The sequence below is a fragment of the Cannabis sativa genome, chromosome X (assembly GCF_029168945.1).
Source record: "Cannabis sativa cultivar Pink pepper isolate KNU-18-1 chromosome X, ASM2916894v1, whole genome shotgun sequence".
NCBI lineage: Eukaryota > Viridiplantae > Streptophyta > Magnoliopsida > Rosales > Cannabaceae > Cannabis > Cannabis sativa.
This window is the reverse complement of record NC_083610.1, coordinates 15,767-39,092: the sequence shown is the minus strand read 5'-3', so window position 1 is coordinate 39,092 and position 23,326 is coordinate 15,767. Positions and strand designations below refer to the sequence as shown.

The 23,326-nt window shown below is 31.6% G+C and overlaps 2 protein-coding genes and 1 long non-coding RNA gene across 3 annotated transcripts; 2 read left to right on the top strand and 1 right to left on the bottom strand.

Annotated features, from left to right (window-relative positions):
* The first annotated feature begins 9,370 nt into the window (after nt 1-9,370).
* On the top strand, nt 9,371-11,634 carry LOC133031773 (uncharacterized). The gene is made up of 2 exons (XR_009684843.1): nt 9,371-9,489; nt 11,199-11,634. It is a non-coding gene; the product is annotated as an uncharacterized LOC133031773 (long non-coding RNA).
* Nucleotides 11,635-17,713: 6,079 nt separating this feature from the next.
* On the top strand, nt 17,714-18,082 carry LOC115695691 (uncharacterized). The gene has a single exon (XM_030622760.1). The coding sequence runs from the start codon at nt 17,714-17,716 to the stop codon at nt 18,080-18,082; it is 369 nt and encodes a 122-aa protein (XP_030478620.1).
* A 348-nt stretch (nt 18,083-18,430) lies between these two features.
* Nucleotides 18,431-23,326, bottom strand: LOC133031755 (DEAD-box ATP-dependent RNA helicase 39-like). Its single transcript, XM_061105395.1, has 9 exons — nt 22,753-23,326; nt 21,937-22,032; nt 21,658-21,846; nt 21,363-21,503; nt 20,979-21,119; nt 20,086-20,228; nt 19,686-19,815; nt 19,544-19,592; nt 18,431-19,158 (listed from the first exon to the last, which is right to left on the bottom strand). The coding sequence occupies exons 1-9, from the start codon at nt 22,897-22,899 to the stop codon at nt 18,572-18,574; spliced, it is 1,623 nt and encodes a 540-aa protein (XP_060961378.1). The 5' UTR covers nt 22,900-23,326; the 3' UTR covers nt 18,431-18,571.

Sequence of the window (23,326 nt, the reverse complement as noted above, 5' to 3'; positions counted from 1 at the left end):
TATAATTCTACACCATTAATTATAGTTGGAAAATGTGTATGATTAAGCTTACTAGAAAAATATGTTCTCTAATTAAATTAATACTACTTCTAAAAATACTATCATATTATATAATTTAAATCGACAAAATACCACCGGAAGAATGCAGTAAAAATCATATAATATAATAAACACTCTAATAATTAATAGCCTAACTTACATAAGAAAAGCATGATTGAACTTATATAAAAGGTACTATTAAATTTAAAGTGCAATTAAGAAGAAGAGAAATTTAATATAACAAATGTGAAAATGAAGAACAAAGAGAATCAATATATTAGAAGAATAAAAATTGCATGAACTTACGCTTGAGTCTTGCCAAAGAAATTAGCCTAGAAAAGGCATTGTCTTTACACCAAAATTAATAAAGTAAAATAAAGAAGAAGAAAAGAAAAAGACACAATTTTGGTATAATAACTCTAGGTAAAATCTGATGCTTTGCTCTCTAAAATTGACTCTATTTAAAGAACCAATTTGGCTCCAACTGGTACATTTCGTGTAGTCTACAGTGGGAAAATGGCCCAAAACGCTGACCAAAGTGGTAGATAATGGGACCATTTATGCATCCCATTTCTGTTGGAGAAGAGTGGAGTAGCATAGTGAACGAAAAGTCTGGGATGTGGGATACACGTGGTTACTTCGGTCCAGCAGTTAAAAACTTGGAGTGACATGTAATGAAACATGTGGGATAGAGAAACCATGCTTGAACAAATGTGTTGGGCTTGGTGATGGCCCATTGAAGGCATAATGTTGAAAAATGAGTGGCGGCTTGGACATGATTCAAAGAAGTTGGACGCATACTATGTATTGCTTTGATTGTCATTTTATTATGAATTGTTGGTACAGAGAATAGCACTGAGTGAAAGTATTGGGCTTAATTGAGCTTGCCTTCTTCTTTTAATTTTCAAAAATGACATTTGATTTGTACCTCAAATCTGAAAAATAACACAAAATTAAATTAAGTTAAATATATCTAATTGAAATAACTTTACAATTAAAACAAATGAAAATATTTAATTAAATTAATTTTATATACATAATTAAAGGTGTCAAATGTATAAATTTAAGCTCTAATCAGCTAGTCATACTCTAGCCGTACCGATGTGATATTGTCGAATGGTACGAAGCCAACATACATATCTAATGTAATCTAACAGGCTTCCTAACATGCACACTAAACATGTAAATACATATGCATACTGTTATACTAATATTACCTCGATTTCGAATTCAGGTGTGCCGGTCAACCTGAGTGGAATGAACTGCTCGGCGAATTACATGCTCCTAAACCATAATAATCACAACACTAGATAAGTGACACGCTAAATCACTTCCCGGGGACTTAAACTAGAAACTAAAAGTTTCTCTATCGATAAAAAGCATGGCAATACCCTAAACAACAAAAAAATGGGAAGAACTAGGGTTCCCAATTTTTCCCCAACCGGCAGACTGGTTCTATAACCGGAATTCCGGTTCTGGGAGGAACCCAGAACACCAACCGGAATTTCGGTTCCTACAGGCTATACTGAACCAGAATTCCGGTTCAATGCAGGAAACTTTCAAATATTCATATCTCATGCAATTCGATCCCAAACCATATCAAACCTTCTAGACCTGTTCTAAATACCCCAAAGAACGTTCTCAAAGCATCAAAACAACCCAGTAAGCACAGATACAAAAAATGCCATTAAAGCTCCAAGCTTTGAATTCAAAACTCAAGCTTGGTTAAACCCCACTAACATGCATCAAGACCTGCTTAAATCTACTCAAATATGCATAATTAAGCCTCTGAAAACACAATCAAACAATAACAACAACTACAGCAACAAAATCCATCATTTTACCTTGAAAATCAAAGTTTGGAGCTCAAAGCTTACACAAGGTTAAAAACCAATTAACTAACAACAAAACAAGCTTGAATCTACTCAAATAAACATATCTAATCTTCAGAAAATAACAACAATCATACACAGCAGTTACCATCAACAAAACATCAAGCATGCAACCATTTTCTTCCTTAAATTTCAAAAAAACTAAAGAGAGAGAGAGAGAGAGAGAGAGAGCAAGAGCTATACCTAGAGCTTGGATTCCCTCAAAATCTGCTTGAATCCACAAAGAAAAATGACAAATCCTTGCTGCTCAAAGGGGTCGAAAGAGGGAGAGAGTTTGAGAGGAAAATTGGCTTTGCTTTTTCTTTGATTTTTCAATTTTGAATAAAATGAGTTATAAAAGTAATTTTAATTATTCATTTCAGCCAAATAAACACATCACAAATCACATAGTCACATAATACTAAGTCCACTAAAGGACAAAGGTTTATGGGGGAAAAAGACCATTTTGCCCCTTCCACACTAAAAGGGTTAAAAAGCACTAAAAGGGTATTTTGGGAAAACTCTAAATTCCCGACTAATCCCGACATTCTCAATGTCTAAATAAACTGCCCCAATATACAAAAATACTAAATTGTGATTCTACTGAGCCATACACCGCGTTCCATGTTTCCGGGCACCGAAAATGTAAAATTATGAAATTTCACTATATGACATAAAATGCATTCTGAATTCAAATAAATCAACATAAATAATTATTTAAATATCTATAAATAATTTTCATAATTAAACCTTAAATATCTGCTACTTTCCAAATTAAACTAAGCGGTCTTTACAGCAATATTAATGTTCTCATTCCATTTTGGGAAGTTAGATCCATTTAGCTTATTTTCAGTCAAGAGTGATAACATGCGATTTGACATGGCTATACAGGATACTACAAAATAATAAATAGAAATCAATTATGGTTTAACACAAAATCCAATTCAAAAATTATTAGCACATAGCAAGTAGGAATGACAAGAGAAAACACTAAAAATATACAATCCTAAATAATTTCCAAGGTCTTCAACAAACTGATATCAGTGTCCCGTTTAGGCGAGAGTCAAAGCTACCATCCATTGCATAGAGTTGTCAGCTCATCTAAAATAATAAATATTCTAGCAACCTTTTATTCGATCGAAAAGAGAATCCGACGTTGTCCCGTTTAGGCGAGAGTCAAGGTCATTCTTATTTCATGAGCTTCTACCATTGTTTCATATTTTGTAAGTCAAATACAGTCGCCACCATTAGGGTGATCAATACTAATATAAAACACTTACAAATATACTTATCTTTCGAGATTAAACGGTGCTAACTTGCTAACGAACATTCCTCTATTAGGGAGGATTACTCACTAAAACAAAAGCTATGTAAAACCAACAATGGAGATCGAATATCTTAATAATAATAAAGCTCATTATTGAAAATGTATTTTCTTCTATTATTTATAAACATATATTCATTAAATATCAAATTTAAAATAAAACTCTATCTTAGTATTAATTTTCCAATAAATATTAAGAAAATTATTTAATTTAAGTTGTATTAATTTAAATTAATTTGCAACTCAAATTTAAATTTTCATAAGAATATATTTATTGTATTTTGAAAAAGAAAGTAGAATACTATACTATTTTCGAAATACTTAAAAATAATTACTAGAAAAATACTTCAAGCAAAAATACTATCTATCTAGATTTTCTTTTTGACTAATTAATTCAATTTCTAATAACAATATATTTTAGTTCATTTATTTTAAATTAATCATTAAATTAAAAAATCATTGATTTAAGTTGGTTCAAAAATTAATTAAAATAAATAATTAATTTACAAATTTAATCTATTTTTCAAAATAAATTCAAAATCATCTTGCATAATCAAATGCAATTTCGAAATTCATTAATAAAATAAATAAAATATATTTTGAAAATTATTCAAATTTAAGTTAAAAAAAAAAAATTCAACTTAAAATAATTTTCTATTTAATTAAGTGTCATGAAAAAAAAATATTTAAGTATTATGATGAAAATCAACTTAGATATTTAATTTTTTAATTTAATTAAATGTATTAAATTCAAGAAATAAATAATTAAGTATAGAGAAGGCTTAATTATTAATCTCTAGTTCAATACTAGGAAAAATATTCTTAACTTGAATTGTACCAAAATTAATTATAAAATAATTAATTTCACAATGTATAATATTTTCCTGTTTAATATTATAAATAATAAGTAGTCTAGAAATAACTATCTAGAAAATATCTCAATTTAACTAAGTATCTTTTCAAAAAAAATTTGAAAAATATCTAATTTAAGTTGTTTTAGAAAGAATCTAATAAAAAAAACTTAAATATTTTCAAATTTAAATTCAATTAAATATCAAAATTAAGTTGTAACCACCTAATTTTGAAAATATTCCATTTTAAGTTTAAAACTAACTTAAAAAATATCTCAAGAATCTTCAATAACCAATTCCTAGAATTCCTCAACTTAAATTTTAAATTCAAAAAATATTCAAATTTAAGTTTGATAAGAAAAATCAGTTAAAAATAATTAATTTATAACTTAAATAAGAATATTTAATAAATAAGCTTCAGAAAGAATCTAATTAGTTAAAATTCTTTATTTAATTAAATACACGAAAAATACAAATAGTTTATCTAGAAATAATAACTTAAAACTAAGAGTGTTTTTCTTAAAATTAACTTTAAAATATTAAAATGAAAATAAATTTCATATATTTTAAAAGTTAATTATGTTACTAATCAATTTTATTAGGTTAAACTAATTTAATTAACCTAGCACAGTTATCCAAATTAGGCAAATGGGCCTTCACAATTGGGGTAGTTCATGTGAGGGGGAGCTGGGTTCAGTATGTCGTACCCACTTCTATTGGCTCCCAACTCTCACACAAGGCCCAAAAGAGAGGAATTTAACCTTAAAATAAATAACTGTTATTAATTGAATAGGTCCAAAAAACTAAATGGACCTAAATAAAATCTATCAGGGTGTGATATTTTATTACCAACAACCTATATGCATCTATAATAAAATAAACATATATGCTCACACAGGCACACAGATTTGGATGGACCCTATCATGTTTCTAGGTCATACACAGATGGAAGAAGAATGTAAAATTTACCTGTTACAAATTATTTACTTGATCTATTGACAATTGAACCATGGGTTAAAATCAGATCATTGGATCTATCAACAAGTTAACCATGGCAATTTAGATCAAGCAATAATAGGTTTTATAAAACTTACACATAAGCTAAAACACATACTCCTGCAACAAGTTAAACTGGATAGTTGGATGTAGGATTTATTTAATTTTAAAAAATTAAATTTCGAAAATAATAAATAAAAAAAATATTTTCGGATTTTTAATTAAAATAAAATAATATTTAAAATTAAACCTACAATTTTGGAAAATTAGGTTTCAACTAACCTAAATATCATTTCAAAAAAAAAATTGCTAAACACTTTTAAAAAATTTCATGTTATTTTATAAATTAAATATTCAATAAAATAAAAAATAATAAATAAATATCCTTTTCTGATTTTATAATTTAATTTAAATAAAAAAAAAATAACAAAATTTAAAAGTTAGCAAAATATCCTATTTCTATTCAAAATATCATGATTATAGTAATCTTATTTTAAATTTAAATAAGGTCAAATTATTTAAAAAAAATTAAATTAAAAAAATTAATATCTGACCTTAAATTTAAAAAATAAGATAAAATAATCAAATTTAAAAGTAAGATAAAAAATTAAGCAAAAAGATAGATTTTTACCTATTTTCAAATTCAAATTACACTAATATCTAAAATTAATTTTAAAAAAATCAAATTAATTTATTTCTCATAATTAGATTTGAAATATGAAAAGTAAAAATCAAAATACAAAACTACACAAAAAATCGGAAGTTAATTCCATGAAATAGCATGAAAAATCGAAGAAAACGAAAAAAAGTGGTACGGACAATATGCATTGCATACTGTCCACACGCACGAGCAGGGAGGCTTGACCGAAGTCCCTCGGCGCAGGAGGCTGCATGCAGCCTCTCCGCTCGCGCATGGGACGATTTCAGACAGCATCTTGTCCTGATCGAGGAAGCTCGGTCGAGCATCTTGTCTGAGCGCGTGCAGCCGAGGGTTGCTGTTGGGTTTTATGCCCTAAATAAAACTCATTTCAATATAATCAGATTTACTTATTAATATAGATTAGAAATAACATTTAATGTTGCATGGTTCACATGATTTATTTCATGATTATATGTACATAATGTATAAATTCATCTGAAACCCTTTTCACATACTTGATCCTGTTTATTGTGCCGTCAACACATTGGAAAGTAAACATGACTATGTGAATAAAGTTTCCTAGATTTATCAGACACAGGGTTTTACTGATAATATGATAATCTACAACAAGAGTTTATCATATCAGTAAAACCCTGTGTCTGATAAATCTAGGAAACTTTATTCACATAGTCATGTTTACTTTCCAATGTGTTGACGGCAATAAACGAGATCAAGTATGTGAAAAGGGTTTCGTATGAATTTATACATTATGTACATATAATCATGAAATAAATCATGTGAACCATGCAACATTAAATGTTATTTCTGATCTATATTAATAAGTAAATCTGATTATATTGAAATGAGTTTTATTTAGGGCATAAAACCCAACAATTTAACCATTGTTATAATCTTAATGTGATCAAAGATCCTCTATATAGATGATTTACATCGAGATGAGATAAATTTACCGTTTTCATCCCTCAATGTATTTGGCCCCTTAAAACACTTAGCTACCTGTAAATGATGTTTTAGTGATCTAAGAAATAGTCACTGAAACAAGAGCTCATCCATTTACTTCTATTTAGCTAAGCTCGAAGGGAATCATCACTTGACTCCTATACACCAGTAGAAGCTATAGATTCCATATTTATGTTCAGCGCTCCCACTCAATCATACTATCATGTTCCCAAATATACGTATCACCCTGACCCAAAAGTAGGCTTAACTAATAAATCAAAGAACATGAATAGCACTCCTGAGTTGAGCCTAAGCATATCAGGATTTAGATTCTTTTGATCTAAGATCAACTAGTGATATTGACTTGGAAAGATACAACGGTAAGTTTATAATATCTTGACTAAGTTCAATATCGGTCCAGTCCAATGTATACTCCATACATTCGAAACTTGTATACTTTATTAATGTCCTGGAAAGAACATAACACTTACTCCAAGTGTAAGTATACATCATCGCTGATTATCACATCAGTGTAAATCCAAAACACTGATGAAACAGGGACTTAGTCTTTTGAATCATATAATCACAATCACATTCCATTGTGTTGACAAAATTGTAATTGTAAATAAATATATGTTCTGGACTTAACTGATTTTGTGCATATATTAAATATGTTAAACCATAAGCATGAAAAATTCATGCAAACATAAATTACTTCAAATTTCTTAGATTGATAACTAATCAGATTGTAATGGGTTTTATTTAGGGCACAAAACCCAACACTTTCACCTCCTCGTCAAGTTTCCTACCAAGGGTGGAATTGGCTGCTTGAAGGGCAATCAAATAGTAGCACGAGAGTGTTACAACCTATCCATCACAATCAGGGAGAAAGCAGCCAAATCCCTCAAAGCTACGGCAAGTAGTTCTCAACAATGAAGACTCGCCCAAAACGGGGTCGAGGACATTGATCCCCGTTTTGGGGATATTGATACAGGGGTTGGTCTGATTGAAGAATTCGAAGAAATGCCATTAGACCCCAAACAACCATCCAAATTAATCAAGATCGGGAAAAACCTTCCTGAGGACATAAGATCCTCTTTGATCCAGTTCTTAAGGGACAACCAAGATGTCTTTGCTTGGTCACACGAAGACATGGGGGGAATAAGCCCCACTGTGATAAGTCATGCTTTAAACATCGACGTCGAAAATTTCAAGCCAGTTCAACAGAAAATAAGGTTACTCGACAAAGAAAGGGCCAAGGCATTGAAGGAAGAGGTGGAAAAACTATGGAGCAACAATTTCATCAAAGAGGCCTACTACCCAGTTTGGGTATCGAACCCTGTACTAGTTCCAAAGCCAAATGGCACCTGGAGGGTGTGCATTGACTTTACAGACTTAAACAAGGCATGCCCAAAAGATTGTTTTCCCTTACCGAGAATCGATCAGTTGGTTAGAGCACCCGTTTGGTAAGTGGGAGGTCTTGAGTTCAACTCTCAATGAAAGCACCAAAATGTTGACTGGATTTTTAGCCAACCGACGCGGAGTCGTAATAAATGAGATTTAAACCAAAATCACAATAATAAATGCAATTAATAACACCGCAATTCGTAATAAATGCAAATAAAAGACACCGGAATTTAAAGAGGTTCGGTCTCGGATGTCGGTAATAGCCTACTCCCCTTGAGTTTTATTAATCTGAGTTGCAAAAGTCAAGAACAAGCTCTTGATTGCAAAGAATGAGAAGTGTTTATTTTTCTATGTGTTTTAGATTGCGGATCCCCCTCCCAGGTCATGGGTGACCCCTTATATAGGGGAGGGGGTCGGTGCTTCTCGCTTCAGGAGACGCGACCAACGCGGAGCTATCTCAACTGTCTCCTTGATTTTCGGAGGCGGTTGGAGTCTGATTTTTAGGATAATATCCCGCTATTTTCGTGGGTTGACAACTGTCTTTGAGCCTTTCGCGGGATTTGAACATTTGAAGGAGCCATTGATGACAAGGGTCCCTTATGAGTGTGACATGGTCGTCAACTACCTTTGAGGATTAAGCCCATACTTGGGGGTAACACCCCCGGGACTCTCGTTGAGGGGGGATGACCACCATCATAGTTAGGCGACCCCCCCCCAAGACCCAACTTGAGAGGGGGGGGGGGGGGGGGTCCCCCGTTTAAACCCAAGTTGGGGGGGGGGGGGGGGGGGGGGGGGGGGTACCCCCCTAAACCCAAGTTGGGGGGGGGGGGGGGGGTCCCCCCCAAAACCCAAGTTTTTTTGGGGGGAGAAGAAAAACCATCCAAATTGAGGGGGCATCTCAACAGTCATGACTTTACACATTCTTCATTAATTTAGTACCGGTATTTTTGTGCCACGCTGTGCTATTCTTGACATGTCATCGTCGTCCAAATTTGGGTAAACATTTGCCCCCCAAGTTTCTAGCAGTATGACCATACGGTAGAAACTTTCTTGTGTTGTTTGGGTCTTACTTCTGTTGTTGACGGCTTGGCACAGCGGCACCAAAAATACTATGCCTATACTAAACTAATATGACCAACAAAAATATAAAAATTGCTCATTAGCCCTCAATGGTAGTGGAGGGTTATAATAGCAATTTTGGGTTAAAAGGCCCTCTTTTTGCAAAAATAAAGTTCCTTATGTAAGAAAGGAAAGAAGACAAACCCTCACATTTAAAAAAAAAATCATCTTCTTCATTTTTGCTCTTCATTTTTTGGGGTTGGACATCTTATCACCATTGGATGAGATTTTGAAGCTTTGAAGTGATTCTTGGACACTTGGTGGAACATTTCTTCACTATGGGTAAATTTCTAACTCCTCCATAGTTATTTTTCACATTGAAATCATGTTTTTGGTGGCATTTTTAAAACTTTTTCTTGGTTTTCTTGCTATGGCCGAATTTGACATGTTTGATTGGAATTCTTGAATTTCTTGATATAATGTGATTGTTTAAGGCTTGGGTCTTGTAGTATAGGTGATGGGCAATGTGTTTTTGGCTTTGATTTGGTTCAATTTGATGAAAAAATAAGGAAATTTGAAACTTTTAGGTTGGTGGTGTTCTTGAATATTGAAGAACACCATGAACATGAAAAGTTTCAATTTCCCTCCATTTTCCCAACTTTGATTTTCATCAAATTGATAAAAATGTGTTTGTGGTGGTGAAACATTGATCTTGGATTTTTTTTTCTTAACCGCACCCGAGTTACCCCTTTGGGGGGTCGGGGTGGTACCCCGAGCCAACCTTCTTGGAGGTAGGGGCGGCAACTTGATTTGGCTTCCTTGGATGTCGGGGTGACACCCCGAGACTAGGTGCCATTGCCGATCATACTTGCTTGATTTAAAAGTCAAGCGTTATTTTTAGATAAAATTATCCATAGCTAATTATGGTTTCTTAGCTTGGATAAAGGATAGAATATTGCTACTACTCATAGATAGATCTCACAAGTGGGGAAGGTACCACATCAAGCCTTACCCGTAGGTTGGTTCCACATTGGGTTCTATATGGTTATGTGTGTGATGACTTAAACAATTATGCGAGTCATGACATAACCAAGTTGAATGTAACTTTTGGAGTATCTTTCTTGTACATATTTGAGTACCATGAGCATTTTTACTAGTAGTCATGGACATATGTGTTATTTATATTTTTTTTATTTGTTCTTCAATAATTAATTTGATTATATATATAAAAAAATTGGGTATTTAATTATTATATAAAAAATTAATTAATGATGCATTTAAACAAACAAGACATTTGAAAAGATGTAATTAATCATTGCCTGTGAGTTTGACGCAGTAATTCCTTAATGCAATTTAATGTATATTAAATGTATATGCAATTATTGATCTTCTAGTACAACTCCTAACCTTTATAAAATATTTGAAATATCTTTTTTTTATTAATTTTAATTATTTCTATTAATTTTATTTTATTTTAAACTGCTGTGTTCGAGTTGATTAATATAAAATATATGACATATCTTCTGTTATTAATTTTATTTTATTTTAAAATTATTAAATATTTCTACTATTTGTGTACTGTCTTGCCCCATTTCTATAATTATTAATTATTGGCATACCTTCTTTTAGCGCTCACACACACACGTTAATAATAAAAAAAAATAGTTAATTAGCAAACATAACCAGCAAAGTCAAAATAATATATTTTATTAAAAAAAAAGTTAATTAACTAATTCTTACTTTATGCTTTATATACTTTGATTTTGATTTTTAATTTAGTAAATAAAAGTTAGTTTTATAATAAAAAAAAAATAGATAATAATTGTTATTATAAATAGTGATAAAAATATTTTGAAGTGTATAAATTGTTGGAATTATTTTACCAGGATCTTAGATCTACTCACAAGTATGTTGATTAACACCCTAAATATGAACTTTCTAAAATGATGAAATAAACACGTATAAAGTTTAGGAAACCTTACATTGGGTGCAGCGGAATTAAATGACTCCTTCCATTCAGATCTCTAACCCGTGTATCCTTTCTGTAGCAGAGTATTATCAAGATCAGAAACTGGATCTCTTTCTCTGAATCTTTGATGCTGAAACTCCTTTGCTGATGATCTTTCTTCACGATCTTCCTCACTATGAATGAGGTATTACTTGCTGTGTGTGGGCACTACTCTAATCACTAAAGGAATTTCGAAATATGAAGGAAGAAGAGAGAGAGAGGGTGGCGGCCAAGGTAGAGAGAGAAAGGCTCAGGTTTTCTGATTCAGAAGTGTAATTTTCCTGAAGCCTTCACTATCTATTTATAGCATTCCACTAGGGTTAGGTTTGAATTATTTGGCATTAAAATAATGAAAATATCAGTTTAAAATGCCTACAAAAGTGGTCGGCCATGGCTTATTGGGTTTGGGCCTTGCTTTTTGCAATTTTGCAATTTTAACACTTTTGTATCTGATTTTCTCAAAAACGTCAATTTTCTAATCCTACCATTTAAATGTCAATTCTAACTATTTAATAAATATAAATAATTATTAAATAATATTGTCATTTATCATATTTATTAATTGAACCATACAAAGTATCATAATTAACAAATATGCCCCTAACAACTTTTTCTTTACAATTTTGCCCTTACTTAGTGAAAATTTCACAAATAGACATAGTCTAGTTAGAGAATTATAATTGATTAATCAAAACCAATTACATGAGTCTTACAAACAATATTATCTCAACTAGTGCGGGGACCATGGGTCTATATAACCGAGCTTCCAATAATTAGATCAAGAATTTAGCACTAAAATTCACTAACTTATTAATTCTTCGTTGAATCCACGCATAGAACTTAGAATTGCACTCTTAGTATATAGAATGCTCTATATGTTCCACCATATAGACGCATCATTAGTCATCCATTATTATAATCCTAATTTGATCAATGATCCTCTATATGAATGATCTACACTTTGTAAAGGGATTAGATTACGGTTACACCCTACTTATGTATTTTATCCTTAAAATACTTGACCCGTATAAATGATATTTCAGCTTATGTGAAATGAGTACTCCACCATTTATGTTCGTTTGGTCAAGCTCGAAGGAGATCATCCTTTCCTTACTATTCGCCAGATAGAAGCTATAGATTCCATGTTTATGCTAGCGCTCCCACTCAATTGCACTACCGTGTTCCCAAAATGTATGTATCACCCTGACCTAAAAGTAGGCTTAACTAACAAATCAAAGAACACGAATAGCCTTTCAAGATTGAGCCTAATCATAACAGGATTAAGAACATTTGATCTAGGATCAACTAGGTGAATTGACTTGAATAGATTTTACGGTAAGTTTAATTAAATCTAAGTCAAAGTTCAATATCGGTCCCTTCCGATGCATACTCCATGCATCCAACCTGAGCTTTACTTTAACCAATGTTCTGGAAAGAACATAACATTTCTCCGAATGCAAGTAAACTCTTGTTGTAGATTATCATATCAGTAAAACTCTGTGTCTGATAAATCTAGAAACTTTATTCACATAGTCATGTTTACTTTCCAATGTGATGACAACACAATAAACAGGATCAAGTATGTGAAAAGGGTTTAAGATGAATTTATAAATCAAATAGACAAGCAATTGATAAAGTGAACCAAAACATACACAAATGAATGAAAAAATACTTCTGTTTCTTTATTGATGTTGAATAAAGTAGATTACATTGAAATGGAGTTTTATTTAGGGCATAAAAACCAACATAAATTAATAAAAAAATGCCTTATTTATTCTTAAAAAGAAACCGTGATTTTATTATTTGTAAATAGAGAGAATCACAGTTGTTCCAAGGCATCCATAAAGTACAATTTGAAACCTTTAAGAAATATTATATATGATATTGTGTATAGGGAAGTGTTTGGATGATGTAAGCTTCCGTACATGATCATAGTACCCTTATATGTTATCTTTTATATATCTACCCAACAACCTTAATCAAAAATGCCCAGAGAAGAAGCCATATTTTAGACCAAAAATACTAAAGTGTCAATTATTTGACTATTGTTTTTCTTTTACCAAAATTGAATTTGTAAAACAACTTGCATATGGTCACAATCAGTGGCGGACCTAGGATTTAAGTTGAGGGGGGCGACACTTGTTTTTTTTATAAGTGAGGGGTGCGTTTTTTTTTTTTTTTTCTACATTGCATAACATGTTAAAAATTAATGTAAACTTATATTTTAGTATTAAATATAGTATAAAGTATAAAAATAAAATATATTTGGTTCAATAATTAAGACATTAAATATAAGTATTATTGGTAGATGTTCAAAAAGTAAAATAAAAATACTAAAGTAAACATGCTTTTATTGGGATGCTTTTATTGGGATTAGAACTCATGACCTCCTTTAAATGCATGAAATGACTTTGCTATTATACCAAAGCTTATTTTATGTGTATAGATATCACTTTTATTTATAAATAAATGTTGTAACTAACTAAAATGCATATATATTTTTTTCCCGATTTTTTTTTTTTCATGGTGGGCGACTGCCCCACCTCTCCTCTATGTGGATCCGCCCCTATGTATATACATTTACTTATATACCGTCTTTTTTTTTTTTTTTTGTAAAAGTACATTATAGTTAATTGTTCTAATTTTTATTAGTGTTCTATCCTTATCTCTTAAAATTTGACAACTCACAAACTATTTAATGATTGTTCTATTTATATTTTTTTTCTACATAATCTTATACCTTTGTAACTATATAAAAAAAAGGAAGTTTATATAAATATATATATATTTTAATAGTATTGTAATATATAAGAATATTAGATTTCAAATTATTCATAATTAAAAAAAATATTAAATTTATTATACATATGATTTTACAAAATTATGAAAACTGCGCAAAGCGCGGTGTCATTTCCTAGTTATTATATAATGGGAAACACATAAATATGTTGTTTAGTTTACTCATTTTGAGTCTTTACAATGCAATAGAATTTATAAAACATAGTCATCCATTCCATTTAAATTTTATTTACTATATTGTCAAGTTTGAGATGTTTATTTTGATCATTTTCATTTAGTTGGGATATGTTGATTTTCAATAGTCAAGTTTCACACTTTTTGATTTTTGTTCTTACCATATGAACAAAATTTTATTACTTTTTTAAACATTACCTCCTAAAAATGAGACAAGTAACATATCATGTACAACAATGTCCCAATTGTCTATTTTTAGATTTAAAGAAAGGCTAATTTAGATTTTTACCTCCTGAATTTTAATATGTCCCAAATTATACCCTCTGAATTTTCGAGGTCGTTAAAAATTCTTCATAAACTATTCAGATTGTTGGATTTAAGGATTTTTTTTCTAATGTCATTCAATTTCGCTAATATGTAGTTGTCCATATACTAAATCGTGCCCCAAACTTTGATATTTACAAAATCATGCCCGCTGAACTTTAATATGTATAGAATTGTGCCCACTAAATTTCCATCCACGTTAGACTTTCTTTAATAAAATTGGACAATAGTCCTTAAATCCAACAATCTCAATAGTTCAAAGGAATTTTTTTACGACCTGAAAAGTTCAGGGGCATAATTTGGAACATGTCAAAGTTCAGAGGCAAAAATCTAAATTAGCCTTAAAGAAATTATAAGTCAATGTTTTTTTTTTATTTATTTATTATTATTTTTTTTTTTATCAAAACTACTAGAAAATATAAAACCAAAATTATATATTAATTTATTTTAAGAGATGTAGATGAAAAATTTGAGTATTTATTTTAAGTATTCAAAGTCTATTAATATAATTATTTTGTGATGAGTAATGATATGACCGCATGTAAATTATTATTTAAAAATTACATAAAAATGATTGAAACTAAAAAAAAATACGTAGTGGTTAGTTTTATTAATTGTAAAAAATAAAAAATAAAGGTAAAAAGTGGAGGATGAATTTGAGTTTGTATAAGAAAATAGATTAGTTTTTAGAAAAAATATATTATTACGAGTAAAGCATGTTGGAAAGCTTGTAATTTCAAACACGACTCAAAGATACTGGACTTAACTGAGCCGACTCTATCTTACAAAAAATTGGCACGAGACACTATAGTACAACATGACCCATAGTTTTAAGAATTTTTTGAAATACAAATCAACGTAAATTGACAAAACACGTATCTACAATACTAGTTGTCTCGTAATTTTTAGGCTATTTAGGATTTTTGTCCATTAAATTATGACATATGCATCATTTTCAATGATTAAAAAAATTAAAAAAGAAATTAAAATCTTAAAAATAAATTAAGCAATTTAAAAAATTAATTATTTTTTATTAAAAAATTCATTTAGATATAAAATAAGTATATTAAAATTTTAATTTTCCCCAAAAACTATATTTGTTTAAATAAACATAATATTTTTTAAAAAATAATTTTATATTTTTGTTGAATTTCTAATTTTTTTTTTAATTTTTTAGGATATGAATTTGTAGTAAGCTTGATCTTTCTTTTGACAAAATTTTAGTTTCTTTAAATTATTTATTGAATTTTTAATAATTTTGGTTTGATTTTTTTAAAATATGTATTTATAAATAAAATAAAATTTAAAAATAATTTTTTAGGAATAATTTAAGTTTTTTTAACGTAAATCTAATACTTTTTTAGCTAATTAGGATTTTTGCCCCCTGAACTTTGACATGTACCAAATCATGCCCCCTGAGCTTTTAAGGTTGTTGAAAATACCCCCTGAACTATTGAGATTGTTGGATTTAAGGACTTTTGTCTAATTTCATTCAATTTTACTATTTCAGTGATTGCTTATGTACTAAACCATGCTTCCCAGATTTTGATATCTATCAAATCATGCCCTTTGAACTTTGATATGTACTAAATTATGGTCCCTGAACTTTCATTCATGTTAGACTTTTTACTAAAATTAGAAAAAGGTCATTAAATCCAACAATCTCAATAGTTCAGGGGGCATTTTTAACGATCTTAAAAGTTCAGGGGGCATGATTTTGTACATGTCAAAGTTCAGGGGGCAAAAATCCTAATTAGCCTATTTTTTTTTTTTTTTTGTATTAATTTAATACTTTTATCAAATTTTTTAAATAATTTTATTAGATTTTTTAGAATTAACGGTATATTATAATTTTTAAAATTAATTAATTTTTTGGATAAAAATTATTAAATTTAGTATTAGTCAAAATTCAGAGGGTAAAAGTATTAATTCTTAACAGCTAAAGTAACAGACCCTAATACAAGGGGCATGATTATGTAACTGTTATATTTTAAGAAATTTTTTAATAAGCCGTATATTTTAAGGAACAAGATTAAGTAGTGTTGAAAGTTTCGAGAACGAAATTGCTAATTCTTCTTCTTTTTTTAAGAAGTGCAAATAAAAAAGAATTATTCATAAATAAAGATTCTTTACCTAATAAATGGGCTTCATTATTTTTTGATAATGGAATTGTCCAAAAATGACTAATTTTTAATTTAATTGTCAAAAATAACTTGTCAAGTTTCAATAACGTTTTTATTTGTTTGGGCATATTTCAATACCCTTATTTATACATTTCTCTCTCTCTCTCTCTCTCTCTCTCTCTCTCTCTCTCTCTCTCTCTCTCTCTCTCTCTCTCTCTCTCTCTCTCGGGAAAATACCATTACGAATTACGTATTTTACAAAAATTACCGATTAGATCATCTGTTTTGTTAAATGACAAAATAGATTCTATATTTTCCAAAATATTAAAAATAGAACCACGAGTTCAATTCTCGACAATTTTTTTTTAATATAACCAACTTGAAGACAATTTTTAACATGAATAGATGTAATCGGATTTTGTCATACTTATCTCTACAGATTAAATTATTGTTAAATTTTATTTTGACAAAAAATTAATTCAGGATCCTATTTGTACTATTTTAGAAAATATAGACATAAATTAATTTAGATATACATTTTTTTTATTCATATATTTATATGAGGTAAATCTTGGAAGATTTCAACCAAGCCTCAATGACGAATTTCATCACAATTTTCTTCCAATGGAATTAGTTTATTTAACAATCATTACCTTCTTACACAATTGAACCCTTTAACAGGGACCTTATTCTAAAACATGTGGAGTTGTTAATATTGCTTTAGTGATAAACTAAACATAGACTCCATTGCTAATTGACCAAACTGTTTGGCTATTTATAGGTAATATATCACAAATTTGATGCTAACTAATCCAAGTCTTCGTAAGTGATCAACTTTTTGACTCAAAAGAAATCAAATGAGAAAAAACCACCATCACCTACTCAATAAAGTCTCCTCAAATCACACTATAAAATGTTAGTTATTTTACCACAAAGAAGAGGTTTCTTTCAAAAAAAAAAAAAAAAGGTGAAGAGGTCAAAACTTCAAACATCATAAAATAAACCACTCTTTGGATGACTTAACAAATCCTCAAAACCCAACAACTCCTCCCTTAAAGGCAAACTCTTCATGTTTTATATATATAATCATAAACTCTTCAACCCTTTTTCATTCCATATTTTTGGCATCTTCACCACAATGGCTCGCCAGCTTCATTTCCAACATTTACACAACACTAATCACTTTCAAGTTGGCTTTGCCGGAATGACATTTTTTCTATGTGCTATTGCGTTGTTCAAGTGCGCTTCCCACTCCCGTGCATGGCGACAATGGAGAGCTTGCTATGAACCCGACACCATCGATGATCATAGTGTGCAACACATTCAACATGGAAACAACCGACAAATCATGGATGTTGATGAAGATGAAGTTTCGGTTTGGCAGAAGAACATACTAATGGGTGGGAAGTGTCAGTTACCTGATTTCTCCGGTGTCATAATTTATGACACGAATGGGAGTGTTATGGCACCGTCGAAACCTCCTCGCTTATTACTACCATGGAAGTAGTTTTAAGAGAAGAAAGTGAAAGAAAGGAACTTTTTTAAATTACTGCTTAATTAGATATTGATTTCATGAATTAGTAATTGTTGTCTTTCTCTTAATTATTGGCTTTACTATGTAAATGGTTATTGGCTAAATAATAGCAAAATTTTAGTGTGTAATATTTACTGAATCATTGGATTTGGATTTAGTGTGTAATTAGATATTGATTTCATGAATTAGTAATTGTTGTCTTTCTCTTCATTATTGGCTTTACTATGTAAATGGTTATTGGCTAAATAACAGCAAAATTTTAGTGTGTAATATTTAAAGAATCATTGGATTTTGATTTTGGATAATAACAACTCCAAAGAGTGGCAATAATACTAGTAAAATTATATAATTAAAACAAGAAAAAATTATATTGATATTACAAGAGAATTTTGGATGGAAAACTTGCAACTTTGAAGATTCATTGCCCCCCACAAAAAAAAAGTAACTCAAAATTGCCTAAAATTATCTGGACATTGATGGCTCTTTCTTATTTGACCAAAAACTCTGTCCTCTAAACCCGACAACGTTTAGTTTCGAAGAAGTTGATTTCTCTGCACTCGACCTCTTACTCCCTAATTGTTTCCTTCCACTCGAAGAAGCTTTTCTTGGGCTACTTGGGCTTGAAGAAGAAGCTCTTCTTGGGCTACTAGCACTCGAAGAAGAAGAGCCTCGTCTTGGTGAACTCGAAGAAGAAGAGCTTCTTCTTGGTGCACTTGAAGAAGAAGAACCTCTTCTTGGACTAGACATTTTTACCGACTTTGATAACTTAATACCTGAGTTTGCAGATTTAGCTGGACCAGCTGATCTTCTGGATTTCAATCCTTGACTCTGAGATGATTTTTCTGAATCAGCTTTTATCTTGCCTCCCTGCTTTGCAATTTTAAACAATCTTTCATTCTTTCCCTTCTGCTCGGTTATTTTATCCCTGGCGATGTCTCTTTGAACACTATTTATGGAGAGCGATTCAAGACTTTCATTCTTCCTTATTGCCTCCTCAATTCGGTTAGCTAAACTAACATTCTTCTTAGCAACTAAACTTGTTACTTTCCCTGTACAGAATGAAATTTCTTTCACAAGACAGTCTAACAAGAATACAGAAAGACCCATGTAAAGACAAACTAATTAAATGGTATGGAGTTTTCACACATCGAATTTCACCAGGCACACTAAGTGATTTTTTTGAAACAAAGCTGGGCCCAACCCTATCATTTTGGGGATTATGAAACTATAGCAACTGCTGTACATACAACCTTATATCTCGTGGGAGCACACCTGACCATTTGAGCTACCCTTCTTAGGCCGGCAAGCCAATTGATCGAGCAAATGTTCATCATTTCTTATTTTATTTTAAAATGTACTCTCTATCAAAGTTGTGAAGCATTCCTTGTGTGTTTGTCCTAAAGAAAATTAAAATAATGCAAGTGAATTACACACCTTTTGCGCCCATTCGAGCAGTTCTCCCCGTTCGGTGAAGGTAGTCAATCTACAAGAGTAATAAATCAAGGTTAAGCTTCCTCGGTAAGTGAGAACGATTGAAAAACATGAACAAAATATTACCAGTGGAGCTAAGACTTACCGAATTGGATGGAAAATCAAACATAATAACATGATCTACATCCAAGTCTAGTCCCCTTGCAGCCAAGTCTGTGCAGACAAGTGTGGGGCAGTCTCCATCATCACTCTTAAACTTTTTGAGGTTTTCAACCCTGTATTTCAAACAATACAACATAGAGCCTAAGTACTGAAACTTGACCTTCATAGTATTTTCTCCCACATATCAACTCTCATCTTAATCTAAGAAACATTAAATGCTTTAATACCAAATTGGATCAGAAAGTGATGGTCGGGTGTTCTTTACATAAATCGGCACACTTCTAGTTCATAACTGGACAAAGATTTTGTTCCAACAGAGTGGAAGAATAAAAGGCTCAAACCATACAAAATCGAGCATATGTAATAATTGTGTTTTGTCTTACCTTTGTTCTGCTGGCACCTCACCATGGTAATTGACAGTAGAAATCTGATTTTCACTGAGAAAGTGGTCCACAGCACGGCTAGAATTCAGTGTGTTACAGAATACCATTACTTTGTTTCCTTTTGCCAAACTTGGTTCAAGAACCTGCAATTTCACCACAAGGGTTCTCCCTCTGTTAGACTAACCAATACAATAGTGTAATGAAAATTTAGACTTCCTCTATTTTTCACAATTTTTCTCCTATGTTTTCCTCCAGTTTTTCCCAATCTTCCTATTATATCTTCCGCTATCAATTGTTTATTTCAGATTCATCTTCTTTCTTTTCGTTTAGTTTGCTCAGGGATTACTCTTTGGTCTTAAGAATGAGTGATTGCTCTTCTCTGACCCTTACTGCCCAACCTGAAAGCAGACAGCTAAAGCGTTCGACTTACTGAACATGGTTCTATGGTTGGTCTGCAACCCCTTACCAATCTGATTGAGTAAACTAATCCGTACAAATGCATCACTTTCAAACCAAACCTAAAACATAATTATACATTTTGCTTACTATTGCTTCTATAATAAAAATACCTTCTAACCTTGGAACTGTTCATTTATAGACATTTATGAAGCCGTGGTATCCATAAAAACAGAGTAAGAGCTCCACCTTTTTACCTAATTCTATGGAAGAAAGAAAAAACAATGTACAGAAATACTATTATTTGCCCTTTTACTAGTTTCTTGTCTTTACAATAGTACCGCTCGTGATTTACGCTGTTGCATGTACAAGGATCTAAATTAATGAGTACCAAAAAATAAACTTAAGATGCTTCTTCCTGAGATTAAAAAACAAAATATTGGCAGGACAAGACTTATATTTAGTTATAACTATGAATAAACGGAATAATAACAAACCTGTAATAATGCTTCCATCTTGTTTTCGGTGCCTGAAAGTTTAAGGAAATCATGACGAGCAGATGCAATTTTTTTATGCAAAGATGATGTACGTAAATGCTCGATCCCTTGGAACTCCTCATCAACTAGAGTTTGCACTCCCTGCAAAACTTCTCAAAAGTCAATCATCCAACTTTATTATAACATCACACCTTGTGCAGAAGAACATCAAATTCCAGCAAATAAGGTAAATTCAAATATTTATCAATCATGACATTGCATTAGAATCCTATCGAATTTATTAACTTCATTTTTTCATCTCATTGTGGGTCTTTACTTCTATATATATCTAAATCTGCAGAACACAAAGATCCCAAAATCTTTTAATATGACCATAAATGTTACCTTTGTCATTGTTGCAGTGACCAAAACAGTTTGGAATCCTTGACCGTCGGGTTTAGTTGAGCGATGTTTTAAAGGGGCGAGGAACTTACGAATGTCAGGTCCGAAACCATGATCAAACATGGTATCTGCTTCATCCAACACCTACCAGTACATTTAATGAAATAAATTAAGACCGCCTACCTTATTGCACCAAACCAGTGGCTTAATAGAGTGCAAGGTTGATATGCACGATACAGCTATTTAATCAAATGCAAATATATTAATCATTGTGAAAGAAAGAAAAAAAAAAAGTTACCACGTATTTGATGTCACCATAAACAAGATTCCCTTCCTCAATATGTTGAAGAACCCTGCCTGGGGTCCCAACAACCATATCAGTTGCATTATTCAGCGAATCCTCTTGTGGTCTTGATCGGCCGCCACCACTTACCATAGTAGACCTGAACCGAGCATGATGGCTAATCGACTTAGCTACACGGAACACCTGCAATGCCCAAATTAGTTAGCTGAAAAAGGCAGAGCAATCCAAAAAGTATATAATGTCACCTCAAACTACAAAGCTATACACAAGCACCTGCTCAGACAACTCTCTTGTGGGACATAACACAACAGCGCGGGGACGCCTTGGCCTCATTTGCATACCAGATAGTTCCTCATCCCGTCTCAGCAACTGAAGCATCAAAATATTAACCACAGTCCTCGGACTAATAATATATACACGCAACTTACGAAAACTCAACATATTTCAACAGTTACCATATGTAAAACTCCTGAAAATTCGTTAATATGCCAAGGTAGATAAACTGTTCACATTTAAAGAACTAAACTATAAGTTCAGCTCATTTTCAGAACCCATTAGATAAACTGTATAACTTACAGGAATTAAAGATATTTTTATGAAAAAAATAGTATTTTTTAATACCCTCTAACTATGAAAACAATTATAAATTTGCACCTTCGGTTGCATTTTGTTCATTTTCTGAGATAATTTATTGATGTGGTCACAACAAGCATATATATAATTATAGTATGATGAACTATTGAACTAACTTAAGCTAGCTCGAACTAAGTATAATGGCCTCACACATTCAAAACTTAACTCTAGATTAGCCTTGGATTAGACTTACAGCAAATTATTTCCAGTAAAATTCCAATTTACACTATTTTTTATCATAAGTAGCAAACACAAATTCAACCAAAAAGGAAGTTGCACAAATCAAGAGCTTACCAAAACCCAAAAGAAAGTCACATCATACATTTATACTCTAAACTCAAACACAAAATAAAACCCGGATGTTAAATGACACCCCAACTCCACAATTCCATTGACAAACATAAAAAGTAGTAATAAACCACAGAATTGCATAGAATAGTAATGAAAAGAAGGTACCTGAACAAGAGGCAACATATAAGCCAGAGTCTTTCCAGACCCAGTATGAGAACCCAACACAACACTCCTCCCTTCCAACACAGCAGGAATCCCAATACTCTGAATCTCAGTAGGAACCTCAATTCCCAACTCTCTTACAGCTCTCATTACCTCCTCAGTCAAACCCAATTCTTCAAAACTCTCAACAACTTTCTTCTTCTTCTTCTGTGACCCATCTCCACTCTCCCTCTCACTACCACCTGATTGTGGTGACCCTTTCTTCCCTTCTGGGGGTTTCACAGATTCTTTCAGGTGTCTTACTCTAAGCCTCTCGAGTAGTATTGAGTGCTTAAGGGGTTGAATGGCTTAGTCAGGATCAATGGTATCAGTTTCGCTCACTGTGGCTGTGCATATAGGCCTAAACCCTACAAAAACCCTGAGTGGGACTTGTGAGTCTGAAGAGAGAGAAGCGTCTGAGTGCAGAGACATGAGAGAAAGATGAAAGATTTGAGGATAGAGAGATGGTGAGAAGAGTCTTGGCTGCCCCTCCCATGGCTGAGTTTTTTGGTTTCAGAAATGAGAAAGGAAAAAACAG